General features: G+C 32.9%; 2 protein-coding genes and 1 long non-coding RNA gene across 3 annotated transcripts; 1 reads left to right on the top strand and 2 right to left on the bottom strand.

The window, feature by feature from the left end:
* Position 1: 1 nt before the first annotated feature.
* Positions 2–2144, top strand: LOC105963098 (uncharacterized). The gene is made up of 5 exons (XR_001173257.2): positions 2–251; positions 401–629; positions 1239–1307; positions 1716–1848; positions 1939–2144. It is a non-coding gene; the product is annotated as an uncharacterized LOC105963098 (long non-coding RNA).
* A 4060-nt stretch (positions 2145–6204) lies between these two features.
* LOC105970461 (hypothetical protein) lies at positions 6205–8187 on the bottom strand. The gene is made up of 4 exons (XM_012995287.2): positions 7725–8187; positions 7005–7193; positions 6798–6823; positions 6205–6652 (listed from the first exon to the last, which is right to left on the bottom strand). The coding sequence occupies exons 1-4, from the start codon at positions 8109–8111 to the stop codon at positions 6427–6429; spliced, it is 828 nt and encodes a 275-aa protein (XP_012850741.2). The 5' UTR covers positions 8112–8187; the 3' UTR covers positions 6205–6426.
* A 2023-nt stretch (positions 8188–10210) lies between these two features.
* LOC105970454 (hypothetical protein) lies at positions 10211–11529 on the bottom strand. The gene is made up of 2 exons (XM_012995277.2): positions 10830–11529; positions 10211–10737 (listed from the first exon to the last, which is right to left on the bottom strand). Exons 1-2 carry the CDS (start codon positions 11337–11339, stop codon positions 10327–10329), a joined length of 921 nt encoding a protein of 306 aa, XP_012850731.2. The 5' UTR covers positions 11340–11529; the 3' UTR covers positions 10211–10326.
* Between the last annotated feature and the right edge of the window lie 3698 nt (positions 11530–15227).

The raw sequence follows: 15227 nt of genomic DNA, 5'->3' as shown, positions 1-15227 counted from the left end.
CAGATTTTTCTCTCCGAGTCACGGTGTGAAATCGATTTGGTTAGGGATTCCGGAACGGAGGGCACCGTTCCCGTTCCGTTCCGGCGAACCCTGGGACCCACCGTTGGAATAATTGTGAGTTTAGATGTACACCGGTGTTGGTGATTTCCGGCAGAGGTCGCCGATGGTGGCCGTAATCTGAAGTTCAGCTTTTGGCTCTTCAAAGAATTAAATGAACGGAGGTCTTAGCGGTGGATTATTGATGATAGAAGGTACCGTTACAAACCTCGAGAAATATGAAGACCTAAATATCATCATCTAATTGTTTTTCTTCCTGGTGTTATTTTTCAAATGTTAAGATTATTAATGGTAATAAGTAACAGAACTCGATTTTTTTCTTCTCCTTTTCCACCATAAAAAGAAAAATTAAGCAACGGAAAGATTCGAGTTGCAGAGTGATAAGCGGTTGTAAAGTTATAATTACAATGGCTTGACTCAATTTCGAGACGGAAATTCAGCCTGCTCGCCAGAACCCTAAGGGAAATAAAATCTGCTACCGCACCTGTTTTGGAGCCAAAATCGAAGGGTTTGGAGTGTGAATTTGGGAATAATTCCTTCTCAAAACTCGTAGAGGACCTCGAAAACTAAATGTAAGTGGTTAATTTTTTCCAATTCGAGCACGTGGTATAGCCTTTTAGGGGTCGGAATCAGACGACAGTGAATCTGTCAAAAAACAGGGCAGTTTTGCCTAATCATCTTACGGAGCTGTTTTTGTTATGTTGGAGTAATAATTTAGGCTATGTGTCTTCTGAAGTTTTGTATATTGAGTTGTCAGGTTTGATTTTGTATATTTTGTGGTCGATTTGGATAACTCTACAAATTGTTATGATTTTTCAAATAAGCTGTGACAGCAAACGACTTTGTCCAAAACAATTCTGGCAGTTTTTTCTGTATTCATCTCTTCGGGCTGTTATTGCTGTGTTATCTTAGTGATTTGGGTTGGTATCTTCGCGAAAATTGTAGATAAAGTTGTGACCTTTTATTTGGTATATTATTTTTCCAATTTGGATAAGCGTACGGCCTGCTACAATTTTGGGAAGAAAATGTGACAACAAATAACGTTGGATTTTAGTTTAATGTTCGTAGTCAGCATCAATCTGAGTCATCAGTTATTTGAAATTTGTCTTATGCACATTGAGCAACAATAAAGTAATGTGATCGAAAGTGAAGCTTAAGAAACTAATGGATTCTTATTTCAGGTGTGTTATTCGTTGTTGTTTACCTAAGAAAATTTTGGTCTATGGTGCTGCTGTTGGTGCTAACTCGAGGTGAGAAAACTTTGTTAGTTATTTCTTCAAGTTATTTACTTAATTCGTGTGGCACGTCTTATTTTGATCAAGTAATGCTATTGGAGAAAATTGATTTCAATGGGAAGAAACTTCTACACAAAAAGGTCGGTCCAATGTATTGAATTTTGTTCTTTGGTACCATATATTTAGGTTCAAGAGTGTTATTTATTTATTTTTATTTTTTTCTATGTAATATATTTATTGGTGTTTAATAGGAAAAAATATTATTTGCTATGATGTGCAGGAATTATACATAACATCATATGGGTATGTTAAGTAAATTCTTGGTTGGACGATATTGAGTCAGTATTTGGTAATGTATTGATCTCATCGTTACGATTTTTGCTAAATATTCTTAATTTTTGTTCTCTCTTTTATGAATGCAAGGACCATGTTTTTTTGACATGTATAAATTTGAACGAAACAACACTCTTACTTCATATGGAGCTGACATAGAAAGTAGTATTAGCTTACCGGGTGTTGCTCATGATTATACGAGATTTATTTGTCGTGGATCCAGGTATACCGTACGTTATATAAAAATGAACCATAAAGTTTGTCAAAATTCTACTTCTTATTTTCTAATTGATTTTTTTTTTCCATTTTTCAGATGAAGTGAAAGAACGTTATCATGGAAGTCATATTTGTTGTCGCTTAACAATTTATGAAGTGGAATTTATTATGAAATAATTATAGGAATCTTTCTTATTACTTGGAATGATTGATTTATTATTGTATTGAGTATGATAGATTGAAATTATAATATTCACATTTGATTGATAATATGTAAATTTAAAATCTTTAGTTTTATTTTAATTATTTTTTTACACCCACTGTTGCAAATAAACATTAATGATTAATGTAATCAATTAATTATTGGTCTGAATTGGTCAGTAAATTTAATAAATGTCGAAACCATGTAAAAACTACTGCAACCAATAATATGGTCACTATATGTATATATTTTAGCAACCAATAAATATATTATTTATCAACCAACATATATCGTCACTAGTCACTATATGTATATTGTCTAGCAACCAAAAAATGTGGTGGCCAAATATATATCCTATAGCAACAATAAAATATGGTCACTATAAGTATATATCATTTAGCGACCAAAATTATATGGCCACTATATATGTTGCTATAGCAACCATGTTAATATTATTGCCACCATAAAATTTACATTAGCGAGTCAAAAATTGGTCGTTAATAATTATATTGTTAGTGACCATCATTAGTTCGCCGCTAAATCTCATCTTTTAGCGTCCAATTAATTTTCTTGTCGCTGAGTACTTTTAGTAACTACCCTGTTGTGACCACCGGTGACCAAGCTTAATTTGGTCGCTAGAAGTTTTAGCTACCATTTTCTAACTTTTAGCGACCATACATAATCGTCACTAAAACCAATATTTCTTGTAGTGATTAAACTGAGTTCATATTATCTTGACACTTTAGAATTTTGGGGAAATTTCACTTTCTCTCTTGTACTTTGACTCGATATTGCTTGACCCCCTTCTACTCTCGATTGCATCGATTTGTTCGTCTGTACTTGAAAAATTGTCTCAATGTGGCCATCGCCGTTAATTTTCAGACATTTGACCTTAACACCGTTTGATCTAAGTCTGAAAATTACGAAAAAACCACCCCTCCCAGTTTAAATAATTATTAAAAAAAATGTGGCTGACGTCGTGGACTAAGTTTTCTCGTTGTCTTGAATTTTTATTTTTTTTTAATTTATTTTTATTATTTTTTAATAATTATTTAAACGGAAGAGTTGGTGTTTTTGTAATTTCAAATCTTAGATCAAGCGGTGCTAGGGTCAAATGTCTACAACTAGCAGGGAGGACCACATTGAGACAATTTTTCAAGTACATAGGGGGTAAATCGATGGAATCGGGAGTATAAGGAGGTAAAGTGATACCGAGCTAAAGTACAAGGGGAGAAAGTGGAATTTACCCTATAATTTTTATACTGTATTAATTACATAATTTTCAATTTTGTATTTATTAACTCTCCAATACTCTCTCTGCATGAATTAGTAAACAAGCTTATTTTTGTCTAATAATACGCATTCTCCTAAAATCGAGATGTATTTATTGAGTTTTTTAAGATTTGTGAAAAGATGAAAACGACACATATTTTAGGAACAAATAGAGTATTTAATACTCCTTCACTCCTAATTAACTGTAGTATTTAGGAACATATGTAGCATTAATACTCCTTCGTTCCTAATCAACTGTCATTTTGAAGTTTTGCACAGTTATAAGAATATTAATAATTGTATCTTGAGTTTAGAAAAAAAACTTATTAAAATGCCAAAAAAACAACATTAATCATTTAATGATGTGATAGGAGAGAGTTTATACTTAAAGTTGAAATAATAAAGTTAAAACATGAAAAATTACATTTAGTGCAGTATTGAAAATCTAAAATGACAAATAATATAGAATAAAAATATTTTTTTAAAAAGACAATTATTATTGAACAAATGAAGTATTTACTGAAGACTCAAAGAACTTTTAAGCTTTTAAGAACCAACTTTCAGCTTCCAACTCGATTATTTCTCGAGTTACATGTTTCGAGTTCCACTTGAAATTTTAATGTAAATACAACTCCATCATATTATTTATTTATTAATTATTATCATTTTATTATTATTATTATTATTATTATTATTATTATTATTATTATTATTATTATTATTATTATTATTATTATTATTATTATTATTATTATTATTATTATTATTATTTAGCAATAATTGGATATTGGATTCTCTTTGTAAGTAAAGACAGGCTTTATATATATATCTAGGTTTCAGAAAAAGAAGATTCAATAGAATATAAAAGTCATTTATTTGGGTGCACGTGAAATTAAAATTTCCCCACGAGATGGTGAACACAGTAGACAGCCTGTTTCTTTATTATGTCCATGTGTACCATATATTATATTATTTTATTTTATATATTGTCCATCTAAGTTATGGTTGTAATAACATGTGAATTTTTATTCCTTTATTTTCCTAAAATTAAATTAAATTAAATTAAATAAAACATTATATTGCACCCACACTTAGGGCTGTGCGTTGGTTGGTTTGGTTAAAACCAGGCATAAAACCAACTCAACCCATCCAACCAACTTTAGTAAATATTGGAAACCGTTATCGACCCAACTTATATGGGTTGGGTGATGGTTGAAAACCAATTTAATGGGTTGGTTGGTGATTTGGTTGATGGGTCATCCATCTAAATATTTTTTAATTTTTTTTAATATTTTATTACTTGTTACAATGCTATATCTTTTATAAATTAAATGCGACTAGTTCAATAATATTCAAATAAAAGATTCAAAACATTACGAGCATATATATTGCAATTAAACATAAATAGTTCAACAAATAATAATCGTCCAAATATTTAAACTGTATGTCTTAAAATTAAAATAGTTCAAATTAGATAATTAGGTTAGATTTATTGCTTTTAGGATTTTGGTCAATATTAAACAATTTAATAAATGTGATATAAAATAGAAATTTGATATTAAAAATAGGGTAAAATTCATTTTGCACCCCTGTACTATGATAAATATATCGTTTACCCCCCTGAAGTATTGAAAACATCAAATACCCCCCTGCCGTTAGTTTTTTTCTTCTAATTTCGTTAGTCAAACCCTTTGACCGACTATTGCAAAGAAATGTTGGCTTTTTTGTAACGAAAATACCCCAAAAAATTTCTATATATAGATTTCAGGGCTTTTAGTTTTCATTTTTTGTGGGTTTTGTGCCGTTAGTTTTCCTATATATAGAATTTTTTTGGGGTATTTTCATTAAAAAAAAGCCAACATTTCTTTGCAATAGTCGGTCAAAGTGTTTGACTAACGGAATTAGAAGAAAAAAACTAACGGCAGGGGGGTGTTTGATGTTTTCAATACTTCAGGGGGGTAAACGATACATTTATCATAGTACAGGGGTGCAAAATGAATTTTACCCTTAAAAATATTAAATATTTTAATTAAAATTAATAAATAATAAATTAATGAATAAAGTTGGTTGGCCGATATTAACCGACTAACCAACTTTTTAGCATATTAGAAACCATTATCGACCCAACTATACATGGGTTGGTTGACATTATCGACCCAACTTAAATGGGTCGGTTGATGTTGATTAACCATCACAAATTGTGGGTCGAAAATGGGTTGGTTGATGGTTAAAACCGATCCATGCACAACCCTACCCACACTAGTTGAGGTAATTTCCACTTCAAATGAGAATACAATAATTTTAATATATGTTTTATTTTTAATAGGTTAATAGTATTTTATAAGTTTCGATTGTATTAATTTATAATGGTTGAACTGTAGTTTATCGAAGAAGAAAAAATCTACCTTAACCCTAGTCACGTGATCTGCACATAATTTTCTTATTAACATTTTATTTTAATAAGAGAACGTAGTATATATGAATATTTGACGGTTTTACCACAATCAAGATCACGCGCTGGTTAATCACGTACCGAAGGACAAAATAGAACTCAAATATTTTAGATTACGGTGTCATAATCTTGAGTCGATTTAAGCTACAAATAACATTGATACTACAAGTGAAATTTTAGAGAAAAAAAATTGGAATTTTCAAAAATTAAAATCGGATCGAAAATAAGAATCACATCAAAATTCCAAATTGCGATCCACAAGAAAGGAAAAAAAATTCGAAATTTTGAAATTAAGAATTTGAATATTGTTTCGAAATTAGAAGCTTCCGAATCGTAATCAACGAAATTTGAAAACTATTATATATTGCTTAATCAATTGTGAACTTGTATTGTTAATTCTAGTTTAGCCTCATAATTAATTATTTAACCTTTAGTAATTACTTAACTATTTACTTATATTTCTAGTAATTATAGATTCTTTCAAGTCTAGTACATGCTGGTAAACACATAAATTTACATAGTGTTGTGATGTAGATTATATAATACAAGTTTTACTATATAGTAGTATTTAAGGAAGAAAAAAAAAATCGAAACTTTTCGACTATACAATATATTCAAGAAGAGAAAACCTACTCGATTTCGATTTTGATTTTTTTTCTTCATTTTTGTGTTTTATCTGAACTTTGTTCCTCATCGGCACTGGTTGTTCCGGAACTATCCGGATCACTCGATTTTGGATAAGACGAGTTTAACGGGGCATCACCTTCGCTTCTAGAAACTTCCGAAAATGAGTTAAGCGCTAGCTGCCCCGAATAAAGGAACAAACCTAGAGAGTTGAATCCAAACACAAACGTGGCAAGGTAACACATTCCGTTTATGATCGTCCTGCGTATATATATATATATATATATATATATATATATATATATATATATATATATATATATGAAATTAAATCGCTTCATATATAAGTTTAATATATGAAAACACGGAATTAAATAGTAGCCGATAATTAAATTACCCAAATTACCTTATCGTTATAGTTATTTGGCGAACCTGAAAAAAACGATGAAACGATATATATCATTGTGGTGTACGTATAGTAAGTATATACATTTTACGAGATATTTAGATTACATTTAATAAGACAACTTCTATATATCGAAAAATTCACACGATTCGGAATTAATGCATGTAATAATTTAATAAAAGCAACTAAATCGAAGAGGAAACGGACCGAGTAATTATTGGAAAGCGTTTGGTGATTGAGAGAGTATTCGATGGTGGTCGTGAATTTATAAAGAAGTATTCCACATGCAGCAGCTATTACAGCTCCAAGAAACGCCTGATCGGGTGAAGTTCGCGACTTTCCTTTTTTACGGAGTGAATTATTAGATGCCGTTTTCGTCCCCGACGACCTTAATCTCTGGTCCCACATATATAAATTACCAATGTTGAGATAATCTACATTTCAATTCTACAACATTAGATAAAATATCAAATTATTGAACTAATAATTTACTATGTTCATACCCAATTGGGACCAGAATAGACTATTATTTAAACGAGATTATTAATTTATCAAGGTTCTATATACACATTGTATATGTATATGTATAGACACATACATGCACAACAAGAGTCGAAACAACAATGTACAAACTTAGGGGTGGAAATCGAACGGATCATATTGGAATTAGCACCTTTGGAAAAAAACCGATTTTTTTTTTTTTTTTATCGGAAATCGGAATTTCGGAAATTGGAAAAGAAAAAAACTTGTTTCGAAATCGAAAAACGTTCGGATCGGAATCGCGGGCATAATTCGGAATTTCCATTTTTCTTAGTCCAACTATTATATAAAAATCGGAATTTTTTTCGAAAAATGAGTGTGTAACAAAATTCTGCCAAGTGTGTAGCAATCAACTTGTTAATCATCTTAATTAGTGAGAAAACGCACCGATTGTTTGGCGAGCTTGGCGCGGCGGCGGAGGGAGCGGAAGAGGAAGAGAGCGAAGGCGCCGGTGAGGAGGACGCTGGCGGCGGTTTGTAGAGATGAAGAGCCGTAAGCGGCTGAGATAATTGAGGGAATTGACGGAGAGAGTTCAATTGGTCCCTCATTCGGCGGTGGCGAGGAGGCGGAGCTTGCGGCGGCGGCGGCGGCAGCGGTGGCGAGTTCTTCTGATAATTGGGCAATCCATGCTTTGTGGGCAGAGCAGAGAGAATAGTGATTTGTGGGTCTAAAGGGAAATTTGAGATAGTGGGAAAATGGGACCGGAGAGGCTGGAGGGAGGAGGAAGTTGGCGGCGGAGAGACGGCGGCGGAGCACTGGTTGAGTGTGCATCATTTTGTGGACAGTAGTAAAATGTCTGATGCTCAGGCAGAGAATAATCTCAGGAGGTATTTCTAATTTTATTTTATTTTATTTAATTTTTTAAGGTAGATATTTCTTTGTTTTTTTATTGATTAAACTCTCAATTTAATTATATATCCCACACAAATACTTTTATTTATAGGTGAAAATATATTCCAATAAATTATTTCACTCGATGGAGAAAAATTAACCTCGATAAATTAATAATCTCGCTTAAATAATATTTTTTTCGGTCCCGACTCGGTGACAATGTAATATTTTGCCTTCCATAGCCGCAACCCTAATCTTCTTGAATCACCCGGTGGCTTTTAGGTTGGCTTCGAAACCGAGGATATGGAGGCGACGAGTGAGAATGAAGAGATGGTATGCGATTTGGGGTTTTGAAAGAAATCGTTTGTTTGTTGTTTATTGGGCAAGAAATCGTACGTGTGCATTGTTCCATTAACTTTTCGCTAGTAAAATTGTAGACTATCTTTGTAAACGAACGAACAACGAACTTGAATCGAAACCGAAAAATACGGTGCAGGTCCTTATTGCTAATGAGGTTATGTATACTAATACAACAACCAAGGTTGGAAATTTCAATAATAAACTTATGGCTCGCAGTGCTCATTGCACTATTCACATGAAGCGTACGCATTGTTTTCGGTAACTTTTTGCTAATATGTTTTTGTAAGTGAGCGAGCAAGGAAATTTGATGAGAATCGAAAAACTATGGTGTATGATATGGGCTTGATTGCCAAACAAAAGAAGCCCAAATGCGGTTTAGGCCCACTTTTTCCCGTCAACTACACTCGGCAAAGAATGATTGGTCGTTTCTGGTTACACCACAAGTCATGAGCTTCTTCTCAGTCCATGCTTTCCGCCTTTTGTCCTTTAACAGTTGGCCGAATGTAGTCACATCCATCGTCTATGAGTACTCTACGTGGACCATTTAACTAACCAGACTGCGAGTTACGAAAAAGTTCACCCTCAAGAGACAAGAACTGCTCGCAGTAGTCACATCACTCTCACGTGTAACCTGACCAGTAAAGTGATAAAGGTCCCACAACCCCATCCATGTGGCATGTATAAATGTAACTTTGAGGCACAAGGGAAAGGTGATATTTGTTATTACACCCATTGTATTATTTTCACTCCCAAATACATATATCATTTTACGTTATTATATACCCGATTGACTTTGTCGTCGCAGTACTAACACCGAAAAACCTTCTACAACACTTATTTTTGCAGGTCTCTCGGAACTTGTGGGCTTCCTTTGCATATGACTCATTTTTTTCCCTCTATTTGTGATAGGGCCATTTAGGCTTCATCAGTGTCCTATGGCTAATGAAGTTTTACGTATGGAGAACTTCTAGAAAATTCCTATTTTAAATTAGATAATTTCTGCCAAAGCATAAACAATTAAAATTAGAGCTCAAGGACTCAAAATTAAATCGTGGAGTATTTGGTAGAGTCACTTAGACAAGTTCAATTAATTTACAATTGTAAATTTGAAACTATTAGCTTTAAAAGTCAATACTCATGAAAATTGAGTCTTCTTCGTACAAAATTGTTAGGGCAAATTACGACCACTCCCTGAGGTATGATCAAACTAAAAAAAAAAACTCTCTTGTTGTCGTAATTATAGTCACCCCTCATTTTAAATATTTTTACATAAAATTAATGTAATTCAGTTATTTATATAACCAAATCGTATATTTAGTTCGGTAAACAGTATGAAATGTTGGCGTACCAAAATTTCGGTTCGGTTTTACCGAATTGACATCCCTAAAGTTACCTCTGGAGGCATTTTTTCGTAAGATAATACATAGTTGAGGGGGTGACTGTAATTACCCAAACAAGAGAGAAGTTTTCGTAATTCGATCGTAATTCTGGAGTGACCGTAATTTACCCTAGAAGTAATTGGGACATTTTTTATGATACAAATTGAAATTCCCCTAGAGAATCAATTCACAACCAATAGCTAGCTATAATTTTGAAATTCATTTCATATATATATATATATATATATATATATATATATATATATATATATAGATAGCATTGCATGTAGTGTTAGAGAGAACTTTTCTTGCAAAGGATATTCATTTTCCAACAATGGCGAATCTCAATTCACCAACTGTAACAAATCACGTTTTATTTCTGCAAAATAAATATTTAAAAAAAAAAAATGTCAAACTTTTCAGCACTCCTGGCGCACGTTAGACGCCACCGCCCTGGCCCAAAACTTAATCTGCGCCTTCATATCCTCGTTCGATCTCTTCGCCTTGGCGCCGCCGCCGCCGCCCCACTTGGGAAACGGCGGAGCGGAGCTCTGCTTCGGCGCCGCCGCCCACGCCTCCGATAGATACGGCCGCATCGCCCTACTGTGTTTCACAACTTCATCTTCTTCTTCATCGACCCTCTTCCTTTCCTGCAAACCTGGTGCGATGCTGATCGGATTAGGGCTCGAATCTCTTCCGCCGGAATCTAATCTCAAATCGTTAAACCCTCGTAATAATTCCTCCGATTCCAGATCGAATTTAATACCCTCGACCTCCGATTTCTTTCTCGTCGATCTGTACCTCGATACACTCGAGCTTGGTGTAAGCGCCTGCAAAAAAAATAAAATAAAAATTCAATCTTGAAATTAAAAAACAAAAAAACCCGAAAATTTATAATTTTCTTGGAATTAGAGCAGGGTACCTTGGCGGCGTGTTTCCTCGGCGGTAGCGTGTCGGAGTAGTTCATCGAAGCTTGTCGGATCAATTTCCCCATGGAGAACTCGTTCTCTTCTTCGTCAGTCTCCTGCAAACTGGTCGGCAGAGACGGCGCCCTGTTCAAGGCGTTCGCCGGTGCACGCCTCCTGTTCGACGATTTGCCTCTGAGAGAATCACTCCCCTTTTTCGCCGGTTTCTGATCCTTCCTCACCGAACTCGACGGATCCGACGGCGCCCTGATCAGACTCCGCCGCGGCGGCTCGTCTCCGGCCGACAGCTTCTTGATTGACTCGTAGGTTTCCTCGTATGATTTCTCCGGCGAAGCCTCTTCTTGGCCGCCGTACACTTTTGATGAAGAAGAAGAAGAAGAAGTGCAGGGATCAGATAAACTTCTCAGCATTCTTGATTTTCTCTGTAGTAAATTACCAAAAAACCAGATGTCTTCAAGTAATTCTCCAGGCTCAACCTTCTCAATATCTTCATTATTAACATCCATTTTAATAAATTAATTAAAGTTCTTGAATTTAACTTTTTTTCTTTTTTGGGATCACTTTTTGTTTTTTGTCACAAGAAAATGGAGTTTGGGAGAGTTCTTGAATTTATCTGATGATTATATATATGTGGTGGTTATCTTGATAAGATATGTGAATTTTGCCAAAAATAAATAAATTAATTAATTAATAAATAAATAAAAATAAAAGGTTTTATGGTTAAATATTGGAAAGCTGTCAAAAAAAATTGGATGATTGGAGAGGCCATGTGGGACTGGGGATGACATGTGCTCAAAGATTGATACAAACTTATTACATGGTGGACATAGGACTTTGTAAATTATAATGTTTTTTTTTATATTTATTTATTTATTTAATGTCATTATTATTATTATTATTATTTTATTTAACTTGTGGATGTGAGTATATGATGAGGTGTTTTTAATCATTATTACTTGAATGGCTATGGGAGAAAATTGAGAGAGAGACAAATAACGTGATACATGTACATGACTTGAAATTCATCAAATTAAATTATAAAATACATGTTATAAATTAATTTATTTATTTTTTATTGACCAAAGAAAAAAAATAGTCACTCGAATTTGTAATTGCGCTTTTGTTCAGTATTCCATCCGTCCCATTTTATATGTCGTTCTTTTGTTATTGTGTACATATTAAAAAAAATCAATAAGCATAGATTATAGAAAAAAATATAGGAAATCACTAAAATATTCATTTGATTAATTGGTTTTTAATTAATAAATTAAGAATGATAAAAGTTAAAAATGAAAATAGTGCAATTAATGTTTTACAATTTCAACCATAAAGAATTTTGAACAAAAATAACTCTTCAAATAGACAAATAATATGGAACATGCAAAATAGTTTGTGCCTTAGACTAATGATACGTTATGAACTCAATTTAAAAAAATTGATAAAAGGAACTCAAATTGTACATCAAATGATTATTAAATTACAGCGAAGGTGAAGAAGTGTAACCAAATAGTAATATGTATATATATATTTATATGGTATGTGATTATGTGTATGTGCATATCTGCAACTGTATGACAGAGTTTCGACGATATATAATAAATTGCCTCTAAAAAATATTGACAAAGGAACTCAAATTGTGCAACAAATAAATTTTTTTTTTTTTTTTTTGGTAATGCAGGAACCCGCATCCAACCATATATGTGCACTGGGTAAAGCTACACTCTCGTATTAATCAATGTATGATTGTGTGTATAAATAAAATATAAGTATCCAATTTGATGTAGCATATCAAGACTATGTATAGATTGTGCTGTCAGGAGGTGCTATAAGGCAATATTTTAAGAAGGCAGGCTACTAACCAATCATTTCACTCCACGTAGTCCTAAAAAAATGTAACTCTAATTATTCTTAATTGCAACTGGTAAAAATAAAATATTTGTTTATTACTCACTTGTATGTTACTACATTACAACTAAACTTACAACTTTGTCTTACAAAATTGGACTAAGTTACGGTCAATCCGTTACGGTCAAATTAGAAAAAAAAATCATTTTGTTTGAATAATTACATTTACCTTCTCAATTATATATTATCTTACAAAAAATACCCCTCCAGGGGTAAATTTAGAAATGTTAAATCGGTAAAACTGAACCGAAATTTTGGTGCGCCAACATTTCATACCGTTAACGAACTGAGCATACGATTTGGTTCGGTAAATAACCGACTTACATAAATTTTATGTAAAAATATTTAAAAGGAGGAGAGTGACTGTAATTACTCAAATAAGAGAGGTTTTTTTCGTAATTTGATCATACTTTGGAGGGCGTAATGTGCCCTAAAAAATTCCACTTGTTTAAAAATTAGGATAATGATTGGTTCTTCAACTCTTACATAGATGACTTAGAACTTGTGATTGCAAATTCAAGATGTTTACCGACAAAGTTATGTTATCTTGTCCTAATGAAATTTTGAGATCTTGGTTTTAAGTTTCTATTTGCAAGTAGTATTATATAAACATATTTAATAGATTTTGAAATATAAATTTAATTTTCTATGCATCAAATAAATACATTTGATATACTTTAAACATTCACCCACCGAGTTAAAGTTAAATTATAAAAAAACCCTTCTTATTTGAGTAATTACAGCCATCTCCCTCAACCATGAATCTTTTTACATACGTCCACCCTTGCGGTGTCAAATTTAGTGGAATATTCTCTATTTTGTACCCATTTTATCACATTCGAGCTCCACATTTCGAAACAAGATGATCGTAAGATGTGTTTATTGGCTTGTAATTATCAGCTTCCGATGCATCAAAAACTGCACTTTTGCACAAAACAAGTAGAAACCAGAGAGTATTCCACGGAATCTAGAAGACTGTGTTAAATACGACACCATAAAGTTGGACGCGTAAGAAGATTCATAGTCGAAGGGGTTGTTGTAATTACCCGAACAAGAGGGGTTTTTTCGTAATTTAACATTACCTCAGAGGATGTTCATAGTCCAATTCAAAGTATGGGATCGACTAGTATGGGATGGAGTAGAAGTCTCTCTTGTATCTTTCATTACATCAAACATTTATTACACACAAACTCACAAACTTATGTCAATAATGTAATAGAAAATATAATAAAATTTTATTTTTGTAAATATATTATATTATACATATATAAGTCTATATATATATATATATTGAGGGAGGAGATGGGGGAGTGCATTTAATTGGACAACTAAGGAAGAATCAAAATATGGGAAGAATTAAAACAGCTTTGAAATAAAATTTCATGCCAGCACTGCCATGTGCTTTTCCTTTATTTTTTATTTATTTATTTTAAAAACAGATTTCTGACTATTTTTTATGTTAGTAAATAATTTATTTATTTATTTGTTCCCATTATATAATGTGACAGCTACAAGATACGATGATGTTAATTTATTTGCTGTGAATTGTGATGGTCAACTAAACTGCCAATATCATGTTGTTTGAAGTAATCAAACTCTTTTTTTTTTTTTTTTTTTTTTTTTTTTTCCTAGTTTGAAAGATATAAAAAAAAATGAGAGGGATCTTTGCTTGTTCAGGTGGATTACTTCTTAATTAAGTTGTGCAGATTTTACAGGAAATTGCAGTAAACTTGGCTTTATCTCTGGATAAGAGACTATTCTATTTTAATTAATCTAATTATTTCTTGATGTGTATTGTGTTTTGTCTCTCACATCATTGATATATAGGACCGGCAATTGAGCCCGGTTTAATCGAAGTCCGATAGTTCGGTACGATTATATTTGAGGAGCCGAGCCTAATTTAAAGTGAGAATGGTTGAGTCTGGGTCATTTAATTAAACCCTATGTAGTACGGACACCGGAACACGCACACCGGGAAACAAGGAACCTTACACGGGAAAACTGGGAAATGGACATGGGGAAACTCCGTTTTTCAAAAAGTTGGCTACGGAAATGTGGCAGAAACGCACAAATAATAAAAATATAGGGAAGCATTCATACTAAAAAATATTATAATGTTTAATATCATTCCATCAATTACATTGGGACTTGCTTTTTACGGTTTGAAAATTGTTATTTACCGTTCAAGACAGCTGAATTGAACGCTTAAGGCAGGCGCCCACGGCGTACGAACGCCAAATTGATTTGTAGGGCTTTTCAACATGAAATTGGTTCCGTAATCGACCTACCCAATGCATATTACACATAAAGGGGTCGAAATTATCTCAAAAAATCGAAGCCCAACCCTTCTTCAAGCTTGATTTCGAATTTTCGATTTTTTATTTTTGTTGGTATTTGCAATTTGGGGGGTTTTGGGTTTTTTTTGGGAGATTTTGGGGTTTTAGAGAGATAAATGGTTTTTTGTTATGAACGGTAAATAGTAATTTTCA

The sequence above is a fragment of the Erythranthe guttata genome, chromosome 8 (genome assembly GCF_056151865.1).
Source record: "Erythranthe guttata isolate IM_541 chromosome 8, IM_541, whole genome shotgun sequence".
NCBI classification, from domain to species: domain Eukaryota; kingdom Viridiplantae; phylum Streptophyta; class Magnoliopsida; order Lamiales; family Phrymaceae; genus Erythranthe; species Erythranthe guttata.
Note: the sequence above shows the minus strand (reverse complement) of the source record. Positions and strands in the feature narration are given on the sequence as shown.

Coding starts and splice junctions, on each gene's coding strand:
- LOC105970461 (XM_012995287.2), bottom strand. CDS start 8,111: ATGATGCACACTCAACCAGTGCTCCGCCGCCGTCTCTCCGCCGCCAAC. Junction 7,194..7,724: donor CCAAGCTCGCCAAACAATCG/GTGCGTTTTCTC, acceptor ATGTGGGACCAG/AGATTAAGGTCGTCGGGGAC. Junction 6,824..7,004: donor CGCTTTCCAATAATTACTCG/GTCCGTTTCCTC, acceptor CGTTTTTTTCAG/GTTCGCCAAATAACTATAAC.
- LOC105970454 (XM_012995277.2), bottom strand. CDS start 11,339: ATGGATGTTAATAATGAAGATATTGAGAAGGTTGAGCCTGGAGAATTA. Junction 10,738..10,829: donor CGAGGAAACACGCCGCCAAG/GTACCCTGCTCT, acceptor TTTTTTTTGCAG/GCGCTTACACCAAGCTCGAG.